At 41.4% G+C, this 20,375-nt stretch overlaps 1 protein-coding gene across 1 annotated transcript in view; it reads left to right on the top strand.

The window, feature by feature from the left end:
• The window catches only part of BRWD3 (bromodomain and WD repeat-containing protein), a 58,962-nt gene continuing 38,587 nt past the window's right edge, over positions 1–20,375 (top strand). The window contains exons 1-19 of the mRNA XM_089644055.1: positions 1–156; positions 238–296; positions 372–401; positions 568–627; positions 1,967–2,114; positions 4,671–4,825; positions 7,056–7,248; positions 7,505–7,643; positions 8,458–8,772; positions 10,097–10,199; positions 12,555–12,704; positions 13,914–14,072; positions 14,199–14,415; positions 15,361–15,473; positions 15,609–15,751; positions 16,682–16,856; positions 17,814–17,941; positions 18,512–18,610; positions 19,929–20,157. Of these exons, the coding sequence (XP_089500181.1) occupies positions 114–156; positions 238–296; positions 372–401; positions 568–627; positions 1,967–2,114; positions 4,671–4,825; positions 7,056–7,248; positions 7,505–7,643; positions 8,458–8,772; positions 10,097–10,199; positions 12,555–12,704; positions 13,914–14,072; positions 14,199–14,415; positions 15,361–15,473; positions 15,609–15,751; positions 16,682–16,856; positions 17,814–17,941; positions 18,512–18,610; positions 19,929–20,157 (2,658 nt within the window). The 5' untranslated portion in view covers positions 1–113. The remainder of the gene's footprint in view (positions 157–237; positions 297–371; positions 402–567; positions 628–1,966; positions 2,115–4,670; positions 4,826–7,055; positions 7,249–7,504; positions 7,644–8,457; positions 8,773–10,096; positions 10,200–12,554; positions 12,705–13,913; positions 14,073–14,198; positions 14,416–15,360; positions 15,474–15,608; positions 15,752–16,681; positions 16,857–17,813; positions 17,942–18,511; positions 18,611–19,928; positions 20,158–20,375) is intronic.

The raw sequence follows: 20,375 nt of genomic DNA, 5'->3' as shown, positions 1-20,375 counted from the left end.
CATCACAAAAGGACGTATTATCAACAAAATGCTAGTGCCCGCACCGAGGGTTTTCGTTAAATTATGACTTTATCCGTGCACCGATTCCTGCAGTGTCCGACTTGAATTAAATAATGGACCCCGGGCCGTCCTCGGAGCAGTCCAGGGTAGCCCCAGGTATTATAAAACAACAATGTGACACAATTTTAAAACGCCAAAATTTACGTGCACAAATAATGGCCTCTCGTATTCTTTCAGAGTTGTATTTTCTCCTGGCGAAATTCCTGTCAAATGGACCCTTGAAGGAGACAAACGAGGTAATATCGATCAGTAATGAAACAATGAAGTATAATCTACACGAATTTAAGTCTAATTTGGTGTTTTTTGTCCAGGTTTTGCGACAAGAGCTCGAGAAATGCAAGGTGAGCAGTTTTATGTTTTGATGACAGATTTCGTGCTTACTATGCATAATGTTGTTTTTCCACACGTGGGTCTACTGTCAAAACACCGAAACAGTGGTTAATCTACCCCCGCTGTTGTATTTTCTTTATTTCTTATCTGAATTGACACGATGTTTCGCCATTGCAGATTCTGCCGAAGCGTCTCGACTGGGAAGGGAATCTCCACGAGCAGACATTCGAGGAATTGGTAAATTGCACATTTCAACCCTTCTGCTATTGTTTTTCATCATAACAAACCCCTAAAGACGTTTCGAATCGCGAAAATCGTGATGAAAATTCTTGTGTGAGACTTTGGTAAATTTGGGATGAGGAGTTCGATGTACGCGATAAAAACGCATTTTCGCAATTTTTTTGGATAATTAGTGAAAATTTGCGTAATTAATTAGCGCAATATGGACATTTTTCCTGACTTCACCTAATTATCGAATATGGATCTCGTGCCGTCCCTGTCTATCTTGTGTTGAAATCGTATTTTCATCTCTTTCTACTGTCTCTCGTTATTGACGCTTGTGGGGCTGGGAAGATGTCTGCGATTGGCCGATACTCTCGCTGCTGTTCTGTGATTGGGCAAACCAAACGGCACGAAAGCTCTCCCTCACAATATTATCATTGGATCAACGGCGAACCTGGCGGCGTGAATGAAAACTAAAACTAAATTTCATATAATTTTTTCTGTGTCACTATCACAGCGCATGATTACCTTTAGTTCTGTTTTACTCCGCTAGGTTAGAAACGTTTCTTTTAGATGGTAAATAAATGAAAGTAGCTTCCTTCATTTTTATTATTTTGGTAGAATTAATTACGTGCGAACCAGCAGCTGTGTTCTATTCCGGTCACGGCAGGCACAATAATACGCATAAATTATTCCACCATGAAAAAAAGGTCAGATCATTTCTACGTCGCTCTTATAATTTATTTTATTTTGGTTTTATCCTTTGATAAGTGGTTTCCACTTTTCAGTAATGTTGGTCTGTTGAAGACGGGGTTGAATGCATTCAGAGGAAACTTTGATATAAGAAAATAAAAATGTTGACTTTCCAAGCCTTTTGCGAAACAAAATCAATTATTTTATAACGTTTTTAATTCTGTGTGAAATGTAATTCTCGGTTCCTTTTGATTATAACATAAATAAATACGTTATGTAATTAATTTATTATTTTTTAATAATGTAAAATCATTTTGTGTTGTCATTTTAATTTTATGATAACACAAACCTTTCACTTTTTGATGAAAATAATCTACATGTTTCAAATTTTTTTAAACCCAGCCAGAGGCCTGAGTTTGGCATATTCTGTTGGAAGGTCGGAGTATTTCTGTTTTGCAGTTAAATCCAAATAAATGTAATATTTATGAACGTATCCGAAAACTGTTTTGTAAGAAAGCCCGAAATGGAACGATCAAGTGAACCAGATACTTGAGGAATAACAGAAGAGTATGTGTAGTACTGAGCACTATTTCTCTCTCTTTCAAACTCCGTTAAAATTTCATCAGCTATTTGAATAAGGTGACTATTGAATGTTTTACAGGAAATCCAGTACCCCAATGTGTCAGAGGACCACCTACTGTCGGTATGCACGGCCCTGCTGAAGACCGAAGCGGACAAGCCCAAGCGTTCCCTGCTGTGCTGCAGTCTCTTCAACTCCGGGATCCGGCGCAACAAGTACCGCAATGTCTGTGAGTGCCATCCTTACCTACCAACCAACCTGTACTGTACAGGGTCCGCAGATACTCGAGATAATACACATTTTGTCTGATTATATTTTAAAGGGATCGGAATGGCAATCTAGTCTCCTTCAACGGAAGCAATCTTCTCAAAATACCTTCCATTGATATGCTCGGTGCAAGTCTAAGTGACCAGCTCAGGCAATCAGCCTCTCTGTGCGTACTGTACATATCTTTTGTGTTTACGTCTGTAGCGATCGTAGATTCATCTAGATTGTCTCACTAAAGGTAAACAAAACGAGCTACCTGTCTATGAGCTACCGACGTCTGAAACTACCTACGACAATACGTTGCAAGTTGGTCTAGCACATTACGCGAACTCACTAGAAGGTTCTAGCCTGTTGCCTAGACATAATTTTAGCACCAACGAAAATTCCAGTAGGACCCAGACTGAGCGAGTTGTCTCCATTTTACCTGCGATCTCGCATACCTACTGATGCCATCAGCCGGTCTGTATAAATAGGCCCGACGCAGCGAGCAGTCAGTCAGTCAGCCATCAGTCAGCCAACAATTAACAAGGCTCAACGAGTGACAACCCGCGCGTAGGAAAATATTCCCGGCTCTGCACGGTCCAACCATCGACTCCATCGGGATATCTTCACAGAGCCCTGGCCCCGGCCATCGTTCCTGGCCGGCGCTACACCGGATCACAGCGCCCTGGTTCCAGCATATCTGACCAGCGCTACATCCGCGCACCTAGACCACGCGGCATCCACCCTGGTCATCCTCACCTCCCGTACAAACGCCTACCATGTCCACCGCACCTTCGGCTTTCCTGTCAGCAGTGGAGTACCTGAAGACCCACGCTCTTCACCAGTTCCTGACCGTCAACGAGTCCGGTCACCAGCAGCGGCGTCGACTCACTGACCCACACTTGACCACCGCCTGCATCAGGAGTGTTCAACATCGGTCCTAAGTCATCTCACATACGCATAGGCGGATTTGCAGTCTTGGCCGCCCTAGGCCCCAGACCAGGAGTATCCAAACTTTTCAGTAAGTTCCTAGGGTAAAAACCGTTTTAATTTTCCTGCCATTATCATTCATGGTTCATGGGGTGAGATTTGTCCAGGTCTTGGCGGCGGATACGTCTGCCCACCTGCTGCGTGGCGGGCCGGATTGAGAGAGACTGGGTGAGGGAGGCTTTTTGACCTTTCCAGCCGGACTATCTTGACCCATCGCCTTGCACCGCAGTTGGGGGGATGTATTCATGTTGTTCATAATTTCTTGTTATCATCTGTGACTTTTTTGTCACGATTGGCCGCCCCTTATATCTGGCCGCCCTAGGCCCGGGCCTACATAGGCCTAAGGGCAAATCCGCCTCTGCACATACGGCAAGCTGACTCAAATAAAACACTGTGACCTTCACGACCTCTTTCAATCGTGCCTCCTCGTCAGATCCCCAAACGTCTTAAAGGGATTGGAATGATGATCTAGTCTCCTTCGACGAAGCAATCTTCCCATCATGCCTTCCATTGAAGTGCTTGGCTAACTCGTAATTTTACCGGGTTTGGCAGCATGGATATGTCAACGAAATGTCTTCTTACGGACTTTGCGCACCTTCGTGTATGTGGATTGCCATTTTGACGGAGAGGTCGATTCTGACGGTTGCTGATGGTTTCACCTCTTACTCTATTCAATAAATGCAGACATCCCACAGGGATCGGTTCTGTCTCCGACTTTGTTTTTGTTGTACATCAATGAAATTTTGTCGTGTGTTATTCTTAGTTATGCAGAACCGTGCTGGCACTGTTGATGGATGCGGTGGACTCTCTCGCTGCAGCAGCTGGTCCAGTTTCTTCACCACCAAAGATTCTTGCTGTAGTCTCCATTTTCTATATTCGTCGAACGTCACAGCGGTGCTGCCAAGGTCTGGTATCTGCGAGAGGATATTGTGTCAGCGCTTTGTTAGCAGCAGACGGATGACGAATCTCGTGCTGGTGGTGGACGCGGTGGACTCTTTCGCTGCAGCAGCTGGACCAGTTTCCTCACCACCTGGGATTCTTGCTGCAGAGTCTCCATCTTCTATCTTCATGTCACCTGTTCCTGTACTTCATTTTACTTAACTTAACTTCACTTTATTTTTGTAATATTTATATTTTTTGTAATACCTGCATCAAGTGTAAAGCGCCCCTGAGGTCATATCTCACAAAAGCGGCGCTATACAAATTGTCCAATAAATAAATGACGGTAGTGTCCATTATGTCCGATTATGTCTAAAGGGGATCGAAATTGCAGAATGGTTATATATTTTCAGTAACTTTCTTTGAAAACCATCATTGCAGAGTCGATACGTTGCTTGAAATCGCTTTAGCCATGTTTTGTGACCAGATCTAAACAGCCAGGTACCTTCTCCTCCATCTTCCCATTCTCTATCTCCTTCCCCTCCCCATATCGTTCAGCCTCACAACATACCCCAATTGGGGATTCCATAGTCTCACAGGCTCCAGACAATTGGGAGTAGTTGTGGTAATCAATAATATCATTATTAACTATTTGTCTCTCTTACAGTGGACCGGATGGTATTGCGGCAGTCGGGTGGTCCGTGCAGCCGCCTGCTGCCATCGGCGGCGTACGGCTCCCTGCAGCTGCAGCGTCGCACGCTTGGCCATCTCAGCGCCGTCTACTGCGTGCTCTTCGATAGGACCGGCCGCCACATTGTCACGGTCAGTTAGACACCTGTGAACCATCGGAACATTGGCCCACACCCACCTTAGTCCAACTACGCTGAGTGTTATTTGTTTTAGGTGTATTGTGTCATTTACGGAACTCCTAAATGTTGATGACCCGATGTAAATGGGGGTGTACCCCCATTTGAATCTCGTGGATCCTCTCGCTGACATAGACCTCCGGCAAGCCGATTTAGATCCCTGGGGGTCCATATAGACCACTTTGGGAACCTCTGGTAGCCTCTCTGACTGTTTAGTATTACATTTTACATAACGAAGTTTGTTTTTGTTAAAATTTTTGATTCTTCAAAGGAGTGTCATGGTTATCATTTCTTTGAATACACATTTTGACTATATTCGTGTAGAGTAGTTGTCACGTCTGATGTCACGTCTGATTTCCCGTCTGATGAGCATGGACCCTTGTCAATCACCAGGGCTATTATGGGGCTAAGGCAAGGAGACATAATGTATAAAAGCATTGAAGAACCTTGATCATGTTTGAAGGTGTTTGGAGAGTCCGCCAGCGGTGAGCAGATTGCGCCGGGTAGAGATTCGTGGGATAGAGTGCGCGAGGCCATCCTCAATCATTCAGCATCCATTGAACGTTTAAAGGGACAATGATGCTTCATCTTTGCGTCACCTCAACAGCATGCTTGGCAATCCAGTGCAGTCTCCAAGGAATTACCCCTCAAAACCACTCACAAATAAAACCATTTTTTATTTCAAACAACCGATTGTATATTTTCATCTCTTCAAGCCACAACACTCGAACAAGCACAGGCCGATCTCACACAGGAGTCGAAACGTTGGTTTTGTGTTTTGTAAATTTAAACGGAAAGTCTCCGAAGGATAAGTTCAAGGTATCCGCGCGATCTTTTTCTCAAAATTTCAATCTCCATTTTTTCTCGCCTAACGCCACGCGCACCGCGGAATCGTCGTCCCCCGTATTGTTCCCGTATTGTCCCGATCTAAATCTACCCGCGTTATTTTTGCTCGCCCGTCCAACCGCTCGCAGGGCAGCCACCCGAAAAACTCCCAACAAAACAATAATCAGGCACTACCGTGGCAATCCAAACTTGCAAAATTCTTTGACGTTACATAGTATAAATATTATAATTTTTTTTTTAAGAAATACAAACATTTCCGGGTTACGAATAACCGGGCATTATTTGAAAATCACAGTAAGCGGAAAATGTTGCTTGTATCGTGATGGAATGATGGAGGAATTGAACGTATGACGCCTGGGTGGGACCCAAACGCAATGCCAATTCAGCCACTGACCGTTTTTATATGTTCGTATAAATAAATATTTTTGACAGATGACTTCCAAATGAGAGATTATTTTTAGATAAAGATAGTTATTATGAGGAAACTTTTTAAGATATGAACATGAAATATGTATTGTGCATAATAAGATATATTATCTGGTAAGCGGAAAACAATCACAATTCTGATTCTTTAACTCTTTGCACGCGGCCGTATCAACTGTTGTTACGGCAAAAAGTCTATACTCACACGCGGCTGTATCAACAGTTGATACGGAAACTTTGAATGCCGACATTCCAGCGGTCTTTTGACACAAATTTATTTCCCGCTCACTTGAACATTCGTAGAACTATCACGATGCTGACATCTACAAGAATTTCTCGATAATAAAATTGTATTTCATTAAAAAACATCGATAATCAAGTGAGCTTCTTTGCGCCTTCGAGTGCTATAGTTTACAATTTTGTCAACGGATGGCGTTAGTTCAATTTTGTTATTATATTAAGTGACATAAAATTTAAGTGTCCAGTTTTAGAAAAAGTTTTCATAGCAAAAAATGATAAGTGCTCATGGTGTCCCACTTGTGTCTCTCACCTAAGTACACACACACGCTGAGTGAATGGCCACATGTGACCACATTCAAAAGATACGGTACGTCTTTGTATGAAATTTTATGTTTTTGTTTTTATAAACATCTAAGAGTGTTGACACACGAGGATTTGTTTTCATATTGTGGAGAATAATCTGTTCTGTCTATATAGTCCAATAAATCATGCCAGAATCCTATAATTTGACATTTAATTGCGTGCATAGGTATTTGAAAATATGTACCGCGTACGGGTATAGATAAAACGGAGCAAATTAACGCGTTCAAAAGGTTAATAACATTTATCAAGGGTATTTTCTGCTCTGAAGTTAAAAGGTTAACGTGCAGTTGAAGACATGCTTGTGTTATTTGCAGGGCGCCGACGACCTGCTGGTGAAGATATGGAGCGCCATCGATGGGCGGCTGCTGGGCACGCTGCGTGGCGCGTCTGCCGAGATCACCGACATGGCCGTGGACACGGACAACCACCTGCTGGCGGCCGGCTCGCTTGACCGGCTGGTGCGGGTCTGGGACATGCAGACAGCCGCCCCCGTCGCCGTGCTGCAAGGTAGGTCATACCATCGTCATCATGAGATGCCTGCTGGGATCGCCGCCGAACGTACTTGAACCTTTGTGATTTAGAATATTTAGTCCTTTCACCTCCCAATGATCGATTTTGAGTGTTCTTATTAAAAACATTTTTGAGTGTGTTCTTCACCTACCGTTGTAATGACAAAAAAATGATTTTTCAATTGTCAGATGTCAGTTGGGAGCAAAATGGGTTATTTTGCTTGTAACTGACATTGAATTGAATGTGTTGGCAGGCCACAACGGCATGATAACCTCGGTGCACTTCTGCCCCGCCCGCTCCGGAGACCTGAGCTGCCTGGTGTCCACTTCCACTGACGGCTCCGTGGCATTCTGGACCTACAGCCACAGCAACGGGGGCAAACCCTGCTTCATGTGAGTCCACATTGTCCTGTCAACCTAACCTCTAATGTTAACAATTCGTATTTTAGATGTATGAGTAAAGCAAACATGATGAAGAGATGCAGCCCGTCCAACTAGAGAGTTACAATTACCATTTTTCAGTTTTGACAGTTTTCCGCTAGTGGCACTAGTGTATATGTACATATATATTTTCAAAATTTATTAGCAGTAAGTCTCTCATTAATCCGCCAAACTAAAAACTGGGCGAGTTTCCAATTAGTTCAAGTGTCTGATTATTATATTGTGTACATTCAAAATATCGCAACACGGAGGACATATGAAGCCTCTTTTCGCAGTAAGCTGGAATATAGCTCCATTATTTGCGCCCCTTCTGAACAAAACAATAATTTAAAATTTAAAAAAGTACAAAAGAGGTTTTTTTTAATTTTTTTATTTAGGAAACAAACAGTCATTTATATATTTATCATAAACAGCAATTATTTACAATATTAGACCAATAATGTTCCATTAATTCTAGTCGTTGATTCAATATTTGCACCTATACAATATATTTATAAATGACAAAGAAATATAAAGAATAAACATTATCAAGGAATTACAAAATGTTATAAAAACAATTAAAGACAGTAGTTAGTAGTAATACAGTTTTCGCATGATTATAAAAAAAAAAAAAATAAACTAAGATGATAGGATTATTTCACAAAATAAAAAATGAAGTTATCAGTTTAGTAAGTTGCATTTTATATGTTCTCAAGTTACAGTTGAAAATGTGTACATCTCTAGAGGCTAACTAATTGCCCGTTTGTTTGCATTGCGTTGTTTGCAGTTCCAAGCCGGTGCAGTACGTAGAGCGCATGCGGCCGGGCGCGTGCCAGATGATCTGCGGCGCGTGGTCGCCGGGCGGCGCTTTCCTGGCGGCGGGCTCGGCCGACCACCACGTACGCGTCTACATGATGGCCGAGAACGGGCCCAAGAGGATCCTGGAGACGGCGGCGCACTGCGAGGCCGTGGACTCGCTGCAGTGGGCGCACACCGGCCTGCGCTTCGTGTCGGGCTCCAAGGACGGCACGGCCATCCTGTGGACGCTGCACGCCATGCAGTGGCGCCACCTCAAGCTCAACATGTCCGATACTCTGCCCGGGTAAGTCCCTTTTCTCCCAACAGGTTATTCATGCGGTCAAGTCAATAACAGTTGGAATAACAGAAGAGAATGTATGATATGATGCAAGAATGAATCATGGACTCTCTTGCTGCAGCAGCTGGTCCAATTTTTTCACCACCTAGGATTCTTGCTGCAGAGAAAAAGAAAGTACACATCCCTTCTGACTTGCAGATGGTTTTTTATTTATCTAATGTATTAACGCACATATGAGTACTAAAAATTATAAAGTACATATTTATTGTACATTACTAAACTGCCTCAGTAATAATCTTTTGTATTTGTTAAGTGATAATTTAATTATTTCCCTCCATTACCATCCTGGGCAATGAGGAATACATATGGTAGTTAGTCCCAGAATTTCTGCACCGAAATAAAACCCTACTTTTAGTATTACGTAGTGGAATCAGAAAAGTTATCAAGGCAACCAATTTCAGACTATCAAATGCGTCATTTAGAATTTTATATAGAACTAAGTTCTACATTCCTTTCTCATTTTAAAACTGTAAGAATCTATTTAAAATAATCTAAAAACTTACCTGTAAGAACCTATTTTCTATTCTGTCAATAGCTTGTACGCGAATATTGTAATGTGGGTTCCAGACGGGATAATTATTGTATTCAAGTTGACTTCTAACGAGGGAAAAATAACTAGCTAACTATCACGCCGTTTCTCCGCAGGGGTAGGCAGAGAAGACGGACCGCCAAACAACTCGGTCTTGGCACACACTCCTTGCCTCATTCACATTCAAACATACTCTTTAATTATTCTGACTCTTGATATGGCCCGACTCGAGTTTCTAATTATCTTGATCGTGCCATGTCTTCCTCGGGCGTCCCCGACTTGTGCTACCATTCGCATTCGCATCATATATTTTCCTTACACTCCTGTCTTCGCTCATTCGCTCTACAGGCCCAAACCGTCTAAGCGTCCCTTTCTTAATATTACTCACTACGCTTACAAACTCTTTGTGGATCTCCACATTTCTCACACGATCATACATGGTTTTACCATACATACGCCTCAGGGATCTCATTTCAAAAGCATTTAGTCTACTTTCAACCTTTCTCTGCCTGTTCCATTCCTCACTTCCATTCATCAGGGTAGGTACCAGCACTCCATTGTGGACTGCTAACTTCGCTTCTTTGGACAATTTTTTGTTAGCACCAACTGCGTTCAGTCCTCCATTAACGGAATTACCTGCATTTACCCTTCTTTCAATATCTCTGTCAGCCTTCCCATCTCTCTAGAACATACTTCCTAAGGTTAATATACTTAATATTGTTGTATTTTTTATGACTGCAGGGAAAAAGTGGAATCTGACGAGAAGAAGATGAAGGTGACCATGGTCGGCTGGGACTGCACAGATAGTTATGTCATCACCGCTGTAAACGACTATACTCTCAAGGTAAGAGTTGATTATTCTTTATTTTTTTTCTTAAATCATCTATTAGTCAGGTTGAATACAATGCAACCATTTGGTGTCCTCATTTCAACTCTCATTGTTTACAAATTGAAAAAATTCAAAATAAATTTTTACGTTTTATTAATTACAAAATTGGTATTCCTATTATTGAAATCAATTATGTCAATTTACGCAGTAAACTTAACTTATCGAAATTATCTGAAAGGCGAAAAATATTTGATCTCCTTTTATTATATAAAATTGTTCATTCAAGGTTGGACTGCCCTGACACTATAAACTTGCTGTCTTTACATATACCTCCAAAATATACTAGACGGAATATTTTATTCTACAACAATAACTTCGCTACGAATTCTGTGTTAGAAAGAATACACAGGTTGGGCAATGAACTAAGTGATGTCGCTGACATATTTAATTTAAACTTCAATACATTTAAAGCCAAATTAGTCCACCACTTTTTAAATGTAAATAATGTATGAGAAATCATTTTATTTTATTTCGATTTTCTATTGTTTGTTTTGTACTGTTGTTAAAAATGAAATTTGTAATTGTTATGTACTTAAAAGCCCAATAGGGCGTCAATAAATAAATATTTGTGCTTTTAGTCATAGTACTGTAGAGTCATAATCCTTAAAAAAAAATTCTAAAGCACTACAGAAAACAACTGCGCTCGGTTATTTTCTTTATCACTATTCTTACGCTTTCCAAGTTTTAAAATGGGTATTCCAGCAAATTTTGTTACACTTTTAAATGATCTGAAATCAGATCACAGAAGTATTTTCACTGACCAAAAAGGATGTCAATCTATATAAGTAAAAGTTTTTATTATATATAAAATATAAAACAGCGCCATCTGTTGGACAAACATGTTTTTTTGAAAAACAGCATCATCTGTTAGATGTAAAAGCAACACGCGCTGCTGTTTCTCTATCTGCACAGAAAGACTGAGCGACAGCAACGCATGGCGGGGTAAAGCTAGTAATTAAATAAACAAAATATAACTGTGTTTTTCTCCTTGCTATCTCACTGTTTCTCTAAAGCCTCACGCATACGATAATAAGTATTGCCTATGCCGATTTAAAGGAATAAAATATAACTGTGTCTTTCTCCTTGCTATCTTACTGTTTCTCTAAAGCCTCACGCATACGATAATAAGTATTGCCTATGCCGATTTAAAGGAATAAAATATAACTGTGTCTTTCTCCTTGCTATCTTACTGTTTCTCTAAAGCCTCACGCATACGATAATAAGTATTGCCTATGCCGATTTAAAGGAATAAAATATAACTGTGTCTTTCTCCTTGCTATCTTACTGTTTCTCTAAAGCCTCACGCATACGATAATAAGTATTGCCTATGCCGATTTAAAGGAATAAAATATAACTGTGTCTTTCTCCTTGCTATCTTACTGTTTCTCTAAAGCCTCACGCATACGATAATAAGTATTGCCTATGCCGATTTAAAGGAATAAAATATAACTGTGTCTTTCTCCTTGCTATCTTACTGTTTCTCTAAAGCCTCACGCATACGATAATAAGTATTGCCTATGCCGATTTAAAGGAATAAAATATAACTGTGTCTTTCTCCTTGCTATCTTACTGTTTCTCTAAAGCCTCACGCATACGATAATAAGTATTGCCTATGCCGATTTAAAGGAATAAAATATAACTGTGTCTTTCTCCTTGCTATCTTACTGTTTCTCTAAAGCCTCACGCATACGATAATAAGTATTGCCTATGCCGATTTAAAGGAATAAAATATAACTGTGTCTTTCTCCTTGCTATCTTACTGTTTCTCTAAAGCCTCACGCATACGATAATAAGTATTGCCTATGCCGATTTAAAGGAATAAAATATAACTGTGTCTTTCTCCTTGCTATCTTACTGTTTCTCTAAAGCCTCACGCATACGATAATAAGTATTGCCTATGCCGATTTAAAGGAATAAAATATAACTGTGTCTTTCTCCTTGCTATCTTACTGTTTCTCTAAAGCCTCACGCATACGATAATAAGTATTGCCTATGCCGATTTAAAGGAATAAAATATAACTGTGTCTTTCTCCTTGCTATCTCACTGTTTCTCTAAAGCCTCACGCATACGATAATGGGTATTTCCTATGCCGATTTAAAGGAATAAAATATTTCGACTCCTATTTAGGCCCCAAACAATCCAGTGAAATTGATTGTTCAAGAAAGAACATCGATATGAATGTAGTAAGCCCACAAAACAATTCTATAGGTTTATTTCTTCTGTGCAATTTCTTCAGAAGACAATGCTATGTTATAGCTTCTGCAGCGGCCCCCGCGATGTGACCGTATTATTTATTTATGTATTTGCAGGTGTGGTGCAGCAGTTCCGGCAAACTGGTACGCGTTCTGCGTGGGCACAGCGATGAAATATACGTGTTGGAGGCGCATCCCAAACATCCGGCCGTATTGCTTTCGGCCGGACACGACGGACAGATATTCATATGGGACATACTTAAGGGGGTGAGTTTTCCCTGTTTTATTACATCTCCAAGAAACTAGTTGAAACAATCTCCTTAAGATCCTTGGATTTGGATCCAGAGCAGGAACCTAACGATTTTTTCAATTTACATCAATGGACAATATTTTACTCCATTCACTTATTCTAATTAGGGGATAGTTGAAGCCATTTTCCTCATGTCATTTTGTGTCAATTGATGACATTTCCTACTTTCATGGTAATTTGTGTCAGTTGAGGCCATTTTCCCCTATTTTAGTGAATGTGAATGATTTGAAGATATTTCCCCCCATTTATGTTAATTTGTGTCGGTTGAAGCCATTTTCTCCCGTTGTTGTCAATGTGTATGATTTGAAGCCATTTTCCCCTATTCTTGTGAATGTGAATGATTTGAAAACATTTCTCCCCATTTAATCAATTTGTGTCAGTCGAAGCCATTTTCCCCCATTCTTGTCTATTTGTCCCATTTATATCAATTTGTGTCAGTTGAAGCCAAAGATATTAGAAGAACGAGATGTGCTATGAGCAGTTCATACTGTGTGTAATTGTTTTGCCCAGTGTCGCCGGTTTTGTTCACCAATACTACTGCACACCTTCGCTTACGCTAAGGTATCCGCACTAATACATAGAACAGATTTCTGTGCGTACACGTCCCGATACCGTTCAAAGTACCCTAATTAGGTAGTACTCCGCCTACGGTCCGGCGGCCAACATAGCATATCTCGTTCTTCTAATATCTTTGGTTGAAGCCATTTTCCCCCATTCTCGTCTATTTGTCCCATTTATATCAATTTGTGTCAGTTGAAGCCATTTTCCCCCATTCTCGTCTATTTGTCCCATTTATATCAATTTGTGTCAGTTGAATTTTTTCCTCCATTGTCAACTATGGTGATGGCTGGTTTTGCGATGAGCTGGATCACCATGTAAATTTATATCTTATTGATGAGTAGTCAGTGAATACTCATGTGGGTAGTATATATATGTAAACTGTTTATTATTTGTACTAGATGCCAATTTCTGTCTGAGAAGGTGATAATGTAAAAGACGAGAGATGAAGCAGACATACATTTATACCTCAGCATAATCATGCCATCTCATTCATACACAAATGTCTCTTTCCGTCTTTAAGTGAAGAGAAAATCTTTTCCCCCAATTTCATGAATTTTTACCAACTGACTTATTGCCAAGTAGACTATAATATCTGTATCTTCCAGATATCTCTGGGATCCTTCCAGAATCACATAGACGGGCAAGGACATGGCGCTGTGTTTGACGCCAAGTGGTCTCCAGACGGCTCTAAGGTGGCGGCCACAGACTCCCACGGCCACATCATCATGCTGGGCCTAGGCCGGGGGCATCCTCTGCTGCAGACGGTAATTACACTCGATGGTTCCGCTCCCCCATTTGTTGCATGCTTCCACTACTCCATTTGCAAGGAAGTGTTTCGTGGTATTGGATGCAAAAGCTGTTTTGTAAAAAAAAAATTTGTGTGGTTTCAGCTGCCGACGGAGCTGTTCTTTCACACGGACTACCGGCCGCTGGTTCGCGACGCCCTGGGGGGAGTGTGTGACGAACAGACTGGAGCGCCGCCCCACCTCATGCCGCCCCCCTTCCTGGTGGACGTGGAGGGAGCGCCCCATTCGCCCCGCCTGCAGCGCCTGGTGCCTGGCCGCGAGCACGCCACCATGGACCAGCTGGTGCCCGACAATTCCGCCGGTATGTGTTCTCTTTGACCGCCTCCGTGCTCGAGCGGTTAACCTTCCCGCGCCGGAGGGGAGTAATTCACATCATCAGGATGCGCTCATATCAGATTTCACAATAGGTTTAACAGTAATTAAGTTGTTTTAATTTTAAAAATACGTTAATCCTTGATTGACTGCTGGGCATTGCCCGGTTAAAACAGTAGGTCTTAAAAAAAGTAGTGACTAATATCTGCATGTTACTGGAAAGGATGAAAAGAGTATTAATGGACGCGATATATGGGGGACCCTAGTGAACCCCCTTTGGTGCGATACATAATTTTTACCTTCAGGTTAATAAAGGTTAAGATGCTCAACTATGAATGCAGATATGGGTTTGAATCCCGGCATTAACAAATAAATTTAGATAAATTTTAGATAAAGTTATACCTCATTTGTGGATCTGTGGTCTTCCTGGACATGTTACTCGTGTACACGGTGTCTGAAAACTCATAGTAGAAGCGGAAAACTGGTTAACACTTCTTATTTTTCGATCTTAGCATTTTGATTTTTTTTATGTTGTTTTTTGTTCAAAAAATATCTACGCTTCGGCATATTTTAAAACACATTATGTTAAACAGCTGATTAAACTTCCTAGTGACTGATTTTTTTTCAAATTATCCCAAAAACTTTGGACTCTATTTACTCGAAAACGAAAGGTCAAATCAAAACAATGTTACATATATGCACCACATAATTGACACCAAATGTGATGTAGATTCATTACACTGCTTGTATTACAAATTCCGGCCACCATTTATGTTGCATAACTCTAACGTCCTTCCCATCGCTTGTGTTCCATGTCTGGTGTACCTGACGCAACCGGATAAGAGTGTTCCTGGTTAGGGTCGTATAATGAAATGTCGAAGATAGTACAAATAGAAAGAATACTTATTTATGCTTGTAATAATTATTGATGCAGGAGAAATGCTGATGCAGGATGGGGAGGAGCCCCGTTCGCATATAGACTACATGATTGAGGCCCTGGCGCGGCAGTATAACTACCGCGGCCAGTTTGAGCTGCCGGGATACGACGTGAGTCCCCTTTCGCCTCTATTTAATACCTGGCCACCTCTCATCGACAGTTTTATTGGATCCCCCACCTTAAATTGAAGCCAGTGTTTCCATAATGTTATGTATTATGCAATAAGTGTTTGTTGTGTGTTCAAGGGTTCGTTGAGGATGGGGCTGCGGACGGAGGGCGTGCGCCACAGCGCAGGCGAGTGGCAGCGCGGCGAACAGCTGGTGCGCAGCCGTCGCGCCATGGTGCAGCCGCTGTCGCCCGCCGAGAGTTTGCACCGTCGTCTCTATACGTAAGCACAATTCGATGTTGTCACATTTGACATTGTCACATATGACATTGCAATTATTGCGGTTATTACTTCTGACATTGTCACATTGCAAAATCCGTCGTTGTCACATGTTTGACACATTTGAAATTAGAACAATCAAGATGTGACATCTGACATGGTCACATCTGACATGGTCACATCTGACATGGTCACATCTGACATGTTCACATCTGACATGGTCACATCTGACATTGTCACATCTGACATTGTCACATCTGACATTGTCACATCTGACATTGTCACACCTGACATTGACACACTTGACATTGTCACACCTGACATTGTCACACCTGACATTGTCACATCAGACATTTTCACACCTGACATTGTCAAATCTGACATTGTCACACCTGACATTGTCACACCTGACATTGTCACACCTGACATTGTCACACCTGACATTGTCACACCTGACATTGTCACACCTGACATTGTAACATTTGTTTATCATATTTGACACTGTCATAATTAACATTGTCATCACATTTTAGGATTTGTTGCATTTGATGTTGTCACATTCGACACTCTCAAATCACATTATAACGGTCGGGGTCAAATGCTGATTCAAAGCCCATTATTATTTATCAAATAGCGACCGGAATCAAAATATCTGTTCTACCTCCTGCCCTGACCCTAAGACTCCAATAACTAGAGATCTTTTATTTTTTAAGTATAAATAAAAACTGGAGAGTAAAATGCCATCTAAATTTTAACTTGATATATAAACCAAGAATCGCTGGTTAATGTCTCTTCGATACGTCTTGTTACACCATTCATATAAGACAGTTACACTGTATTACCAACAACGTGGTCATGCTGTGGTTTGCCTAATAGAGATTGTTGCACCGAACTGACCTCTGATTATTATAGTCGTAATGTTGTATTGTATAGGGAGGAGATGACAGCGCTGGAGATGGCGTGGTACCGCCGCGAGATGCGCCGTCGCCCCGTCATGATCTGCACAGCGGCGGCGGGGACGGCTGGGCCGCCGGAGGGAGCGCGCGGCCGGCGCGGCGGGCCCAGGGCCCCAGTGCGCCGGCCCGCACCCAGCACACGGGTATACAGTGTGAGTATACAAACTTTATACATGACAAAACGGAACAGAACATTGAAGAAAAGTGAAGACAAAAGACAAACAAACAAACATAACCTAAAATTATTACTAAATTGAACTAAAATTACCAACATTAAAAGAAAGAGAAAGGCGTGACTTGATTGAGACTTTCAAAATTTTATCTGCACATTATAGTTGGTCTGGAATCCAACAAATCTTCACCACCAACACAAGTAAATCTCCGTGGACACTCAAACAAATTAACAAAACACCTTTTGCATCTAATTGATTGCCGATATTTATCATGTTTGCATATTATGACAGTATCACACATGTTTCCTTTATTGGCTGTGTCTCTCGTATTTCCGCGATTGACTCTGGTGTTTCCGTATTTGACTTTATTATCTCTCGTGTTTCCATGATTGACTGTATCTTTGGTGTTTCCACAGATGACTTAATCATCTCTCATATTTCCATGATTGACTGTATCTCTGACGTTTCCATAGTTGATTTAATCATTCCTCATGTTTCCATGATTGACTGTATCTCTGGTGTTTCCATAGTTGACTTTATTATCTCTCGTGTTTCTATGATTGACTGTATCTTTGGTGTTTCCATAGTTGACTTTATTATCTCTCATGTTTCCATGATTGACTGTATCTCTGACGTTTCCATAGTTGATTTAATCATTCCTCATGTTTCCATGATTGACTGTATCTTTGGTGTTTCCATAGTTGACTTCATTATCTCTCATGTTTCCATGATTGACTGTATCTCTGGTGTTTCCATAGTTGACTTTATTATCTCTCATGTTTCCATGATTGTCTGTATCTCTGGTGTTTCCATATTTGACTTAATCATTTCTCATGTTTCCATGATTGACTGTATCTCTGGTGTTTCCATAGTTGACTTTATTAAATCTGGTGTTTCTATGATTGACTGTATCTCTGGTGTTTCTGTGTGTCTCAGGAGCCCCCGGAGGACGCCTCGTCGCACCACTCAGACTCGGACTCTTCGGTGAGGATGTCCGTGACGGAGTACAGTGCCTCCAACTCCTCGTCAAGCGATAATCACTTTGAGAACGACCATTCCGGCGGGTATGTTTCCTTCCTAAAACTTCATTTTATAACATTTATAATTTACGAGTGAACCCTCCAATGCTTCGCTATCGCTAATGTTAATAACAAAGTTATTTTACTATAATACATCTATTTTTATTAATGGACCCATTGCCGCAACACTTATTCACATGATGTTGATGTCGGCTTCGTTGTGCAGTGCAACTCGTTTTTGTATAAGATGGCCTATTTGCAATGAGCCGTAATTTAAAAAAAAGATTATGTGCAGATTTTAGAAAAATTAATATAATTTTGGAGGCAGGTATGGGCCGCCGCCTTGGGAACCATTCTTTGGCTAACCGACACTGTCAGCAAGCTGGGTGCCCGAGTTCATGGGGTGAGGTTTGCCCAGGCGGGTCTTGGTGAAGGATGGATCCAGTCACTCCTGGACACACTGACACCAGATTCCTACCCATCTCTCCAACCTTCCCAGAACTCCCCACCACACAGCTGACATATATGACAGAGGCTCTGAGCGAAATTATTCTCTTGATGGCCTCCCGTGTGGGGTAGAAATATACTTATTGAAATGTAAACTCTCTTTTCCAGATCTAGTTCCTCAGACTATTCGGATTGGGTGGCCGATCAGCCCAACGTGCCACTCAGACCGCCCAAGCGCTCCAAGAGAAAGCCCATCGCCAAACAGAAGTAAGTTCTGACACATGGTTACTGAATACAAAATTCTTATTTGTGGGATCACCGTGGATCAGGTGGCAACAATTGTTAATAAGTATAATTGGTTTTGTATAACAGAACAAGCTGTCTGTACCATGTATACGACATGTACCATCGTGGACTTTTCTGCAGGCCTGTTTAAGATATACAATTATGTAGTACATTATTATGATGTATTGAATTGAATTCCGTAAGTCTAAACTTAAACTTTAGGGTGCACAGTTTACACCCGCACTGTGCAAGCGGGTTCCCTACAGAGCATCGGACCATCCCATGTATCTTATAAGTATGATGTATCTCATAAGGTTTAGCCAGCGTTAGCTATGTGACTTGATTACAAAACATTGGCTTTTCTCTACTTTCTATAAATATACTATGCATGATACTGTTGATTTCAAATCCACTGAACTCAAAAACCAAATTTCCACATCGCCAATTCTTACTTAAAGCCAAGCACTACGATGTAATGCAAAATCATATGTTTTTGGTTTGAAAATTTGAATACATATTTGAAAAATTACATTTTTTGTAGTTGCCTTTTGTGTTACTCACCCACCAATATGTTAATGAAATTTTGGTCTGATGTGGCGATAGTAACGGTACCAGCTCAATATTTTGGTCATGATGTGGCGATAGTAACGGTACCAGCTCAATATTTTGGTCTGATGTGGCGATAGTAACGGTACCAGCTCAATATTTTGGTCTAATGTGGCAATAGTAACGGTACCAGCTCAATATTTTGGTCATGATGTGGCGATAGTAACGGTACCAGCTCAATATTTTGGTCTGATGTGGCGATAGTAACGGTACCAGCTCAATATTTTGGTCTGATGTGGCGATAGTAACGGTACCAGCTCAATATTTTGGTCTAATGTGGCAATAGTAACAGTACCAGCTCAAAATTCACGTCTTTGAGTATGTAGTAAAATTTTTTACTTGGATAATTTTAATTGCGCTATTTCTAAAATTTCTTTAGAAAAAAAAAGAATTTAATTCGTTCAAGCCATTGTACAGTTTATCGGAAGTCGTACGAATATGGCTCAACAAAAAGAGCTAACTCAATTTTGTGACTCGTTCACAAACGACTCGTCTGTGACATTTTTTTATTTCCATGTTTTTTTTTTTTTCAAATACAAAAGATTCTTTATCAACGTCAACGGACACCAAAATGTCATGCACATTTCTTGCTCTAAATAAGCACTATTCATTGATCAAATTAAGTCGGGTATGTCTCTCAAACACACTTTACAAATAACATAAAAGATTACATAGAAGAACCTTTACTCTACAGGTATAGTCCCCACCCGCCCACGCGCAAGTCAGCCGCGCGCGCCCCCCCCTCCCCTTCACCTGCATCCCCAGCGGGGCGTGCGCAGGAGGGGGGTGAAGGCGGGGACAGCGGTGCCCCGCCAGCCGAGATCCCCGAGGCCTACCGCCCCTCGGACTGGCTGTGCGCCGTGCAGCCCAGGAAGGCGCCGTACCATCCGCAGATGGGCGACGAATGCGTGTACTTTAAACAGGTGCGTACTCTAACTTCACGAAGACCACCCCATCTTAACAAGCGCAATCTTTAGACGACAGGCGTCAGGCGGGAATGTTGTCCTTGTTCCACCGATATTACAATGGAAGATGCATATCGGATGAACTAGCGTTATTGATCCCTTTGGCACTGATTTATAGTCAGGAAATATGGCAAACGCCAAAGAACCCGTTGTGTTTACGATTCGTTCTTGAGTTC

This window comes from Hesperophylax consimilis, chromosome 20, assembly GCF_061612785.1.
Source record: "Hesperophylax consimilis isolate HC1 chromosome 20, BYU_Hcon_1.0, whole genome shotgun sequence".
Classification (NCBI taxonomy): domain Eukaryota; kingdom Metazoa; phylum Arthropoda; class Insecta; order Trichoptera; family Limnephilidae; genus Hesperophylax; species Hesperophylax consimilis.
This window is presented reverse-complemented; position numbering and strand designations above follow the sequence as displayed.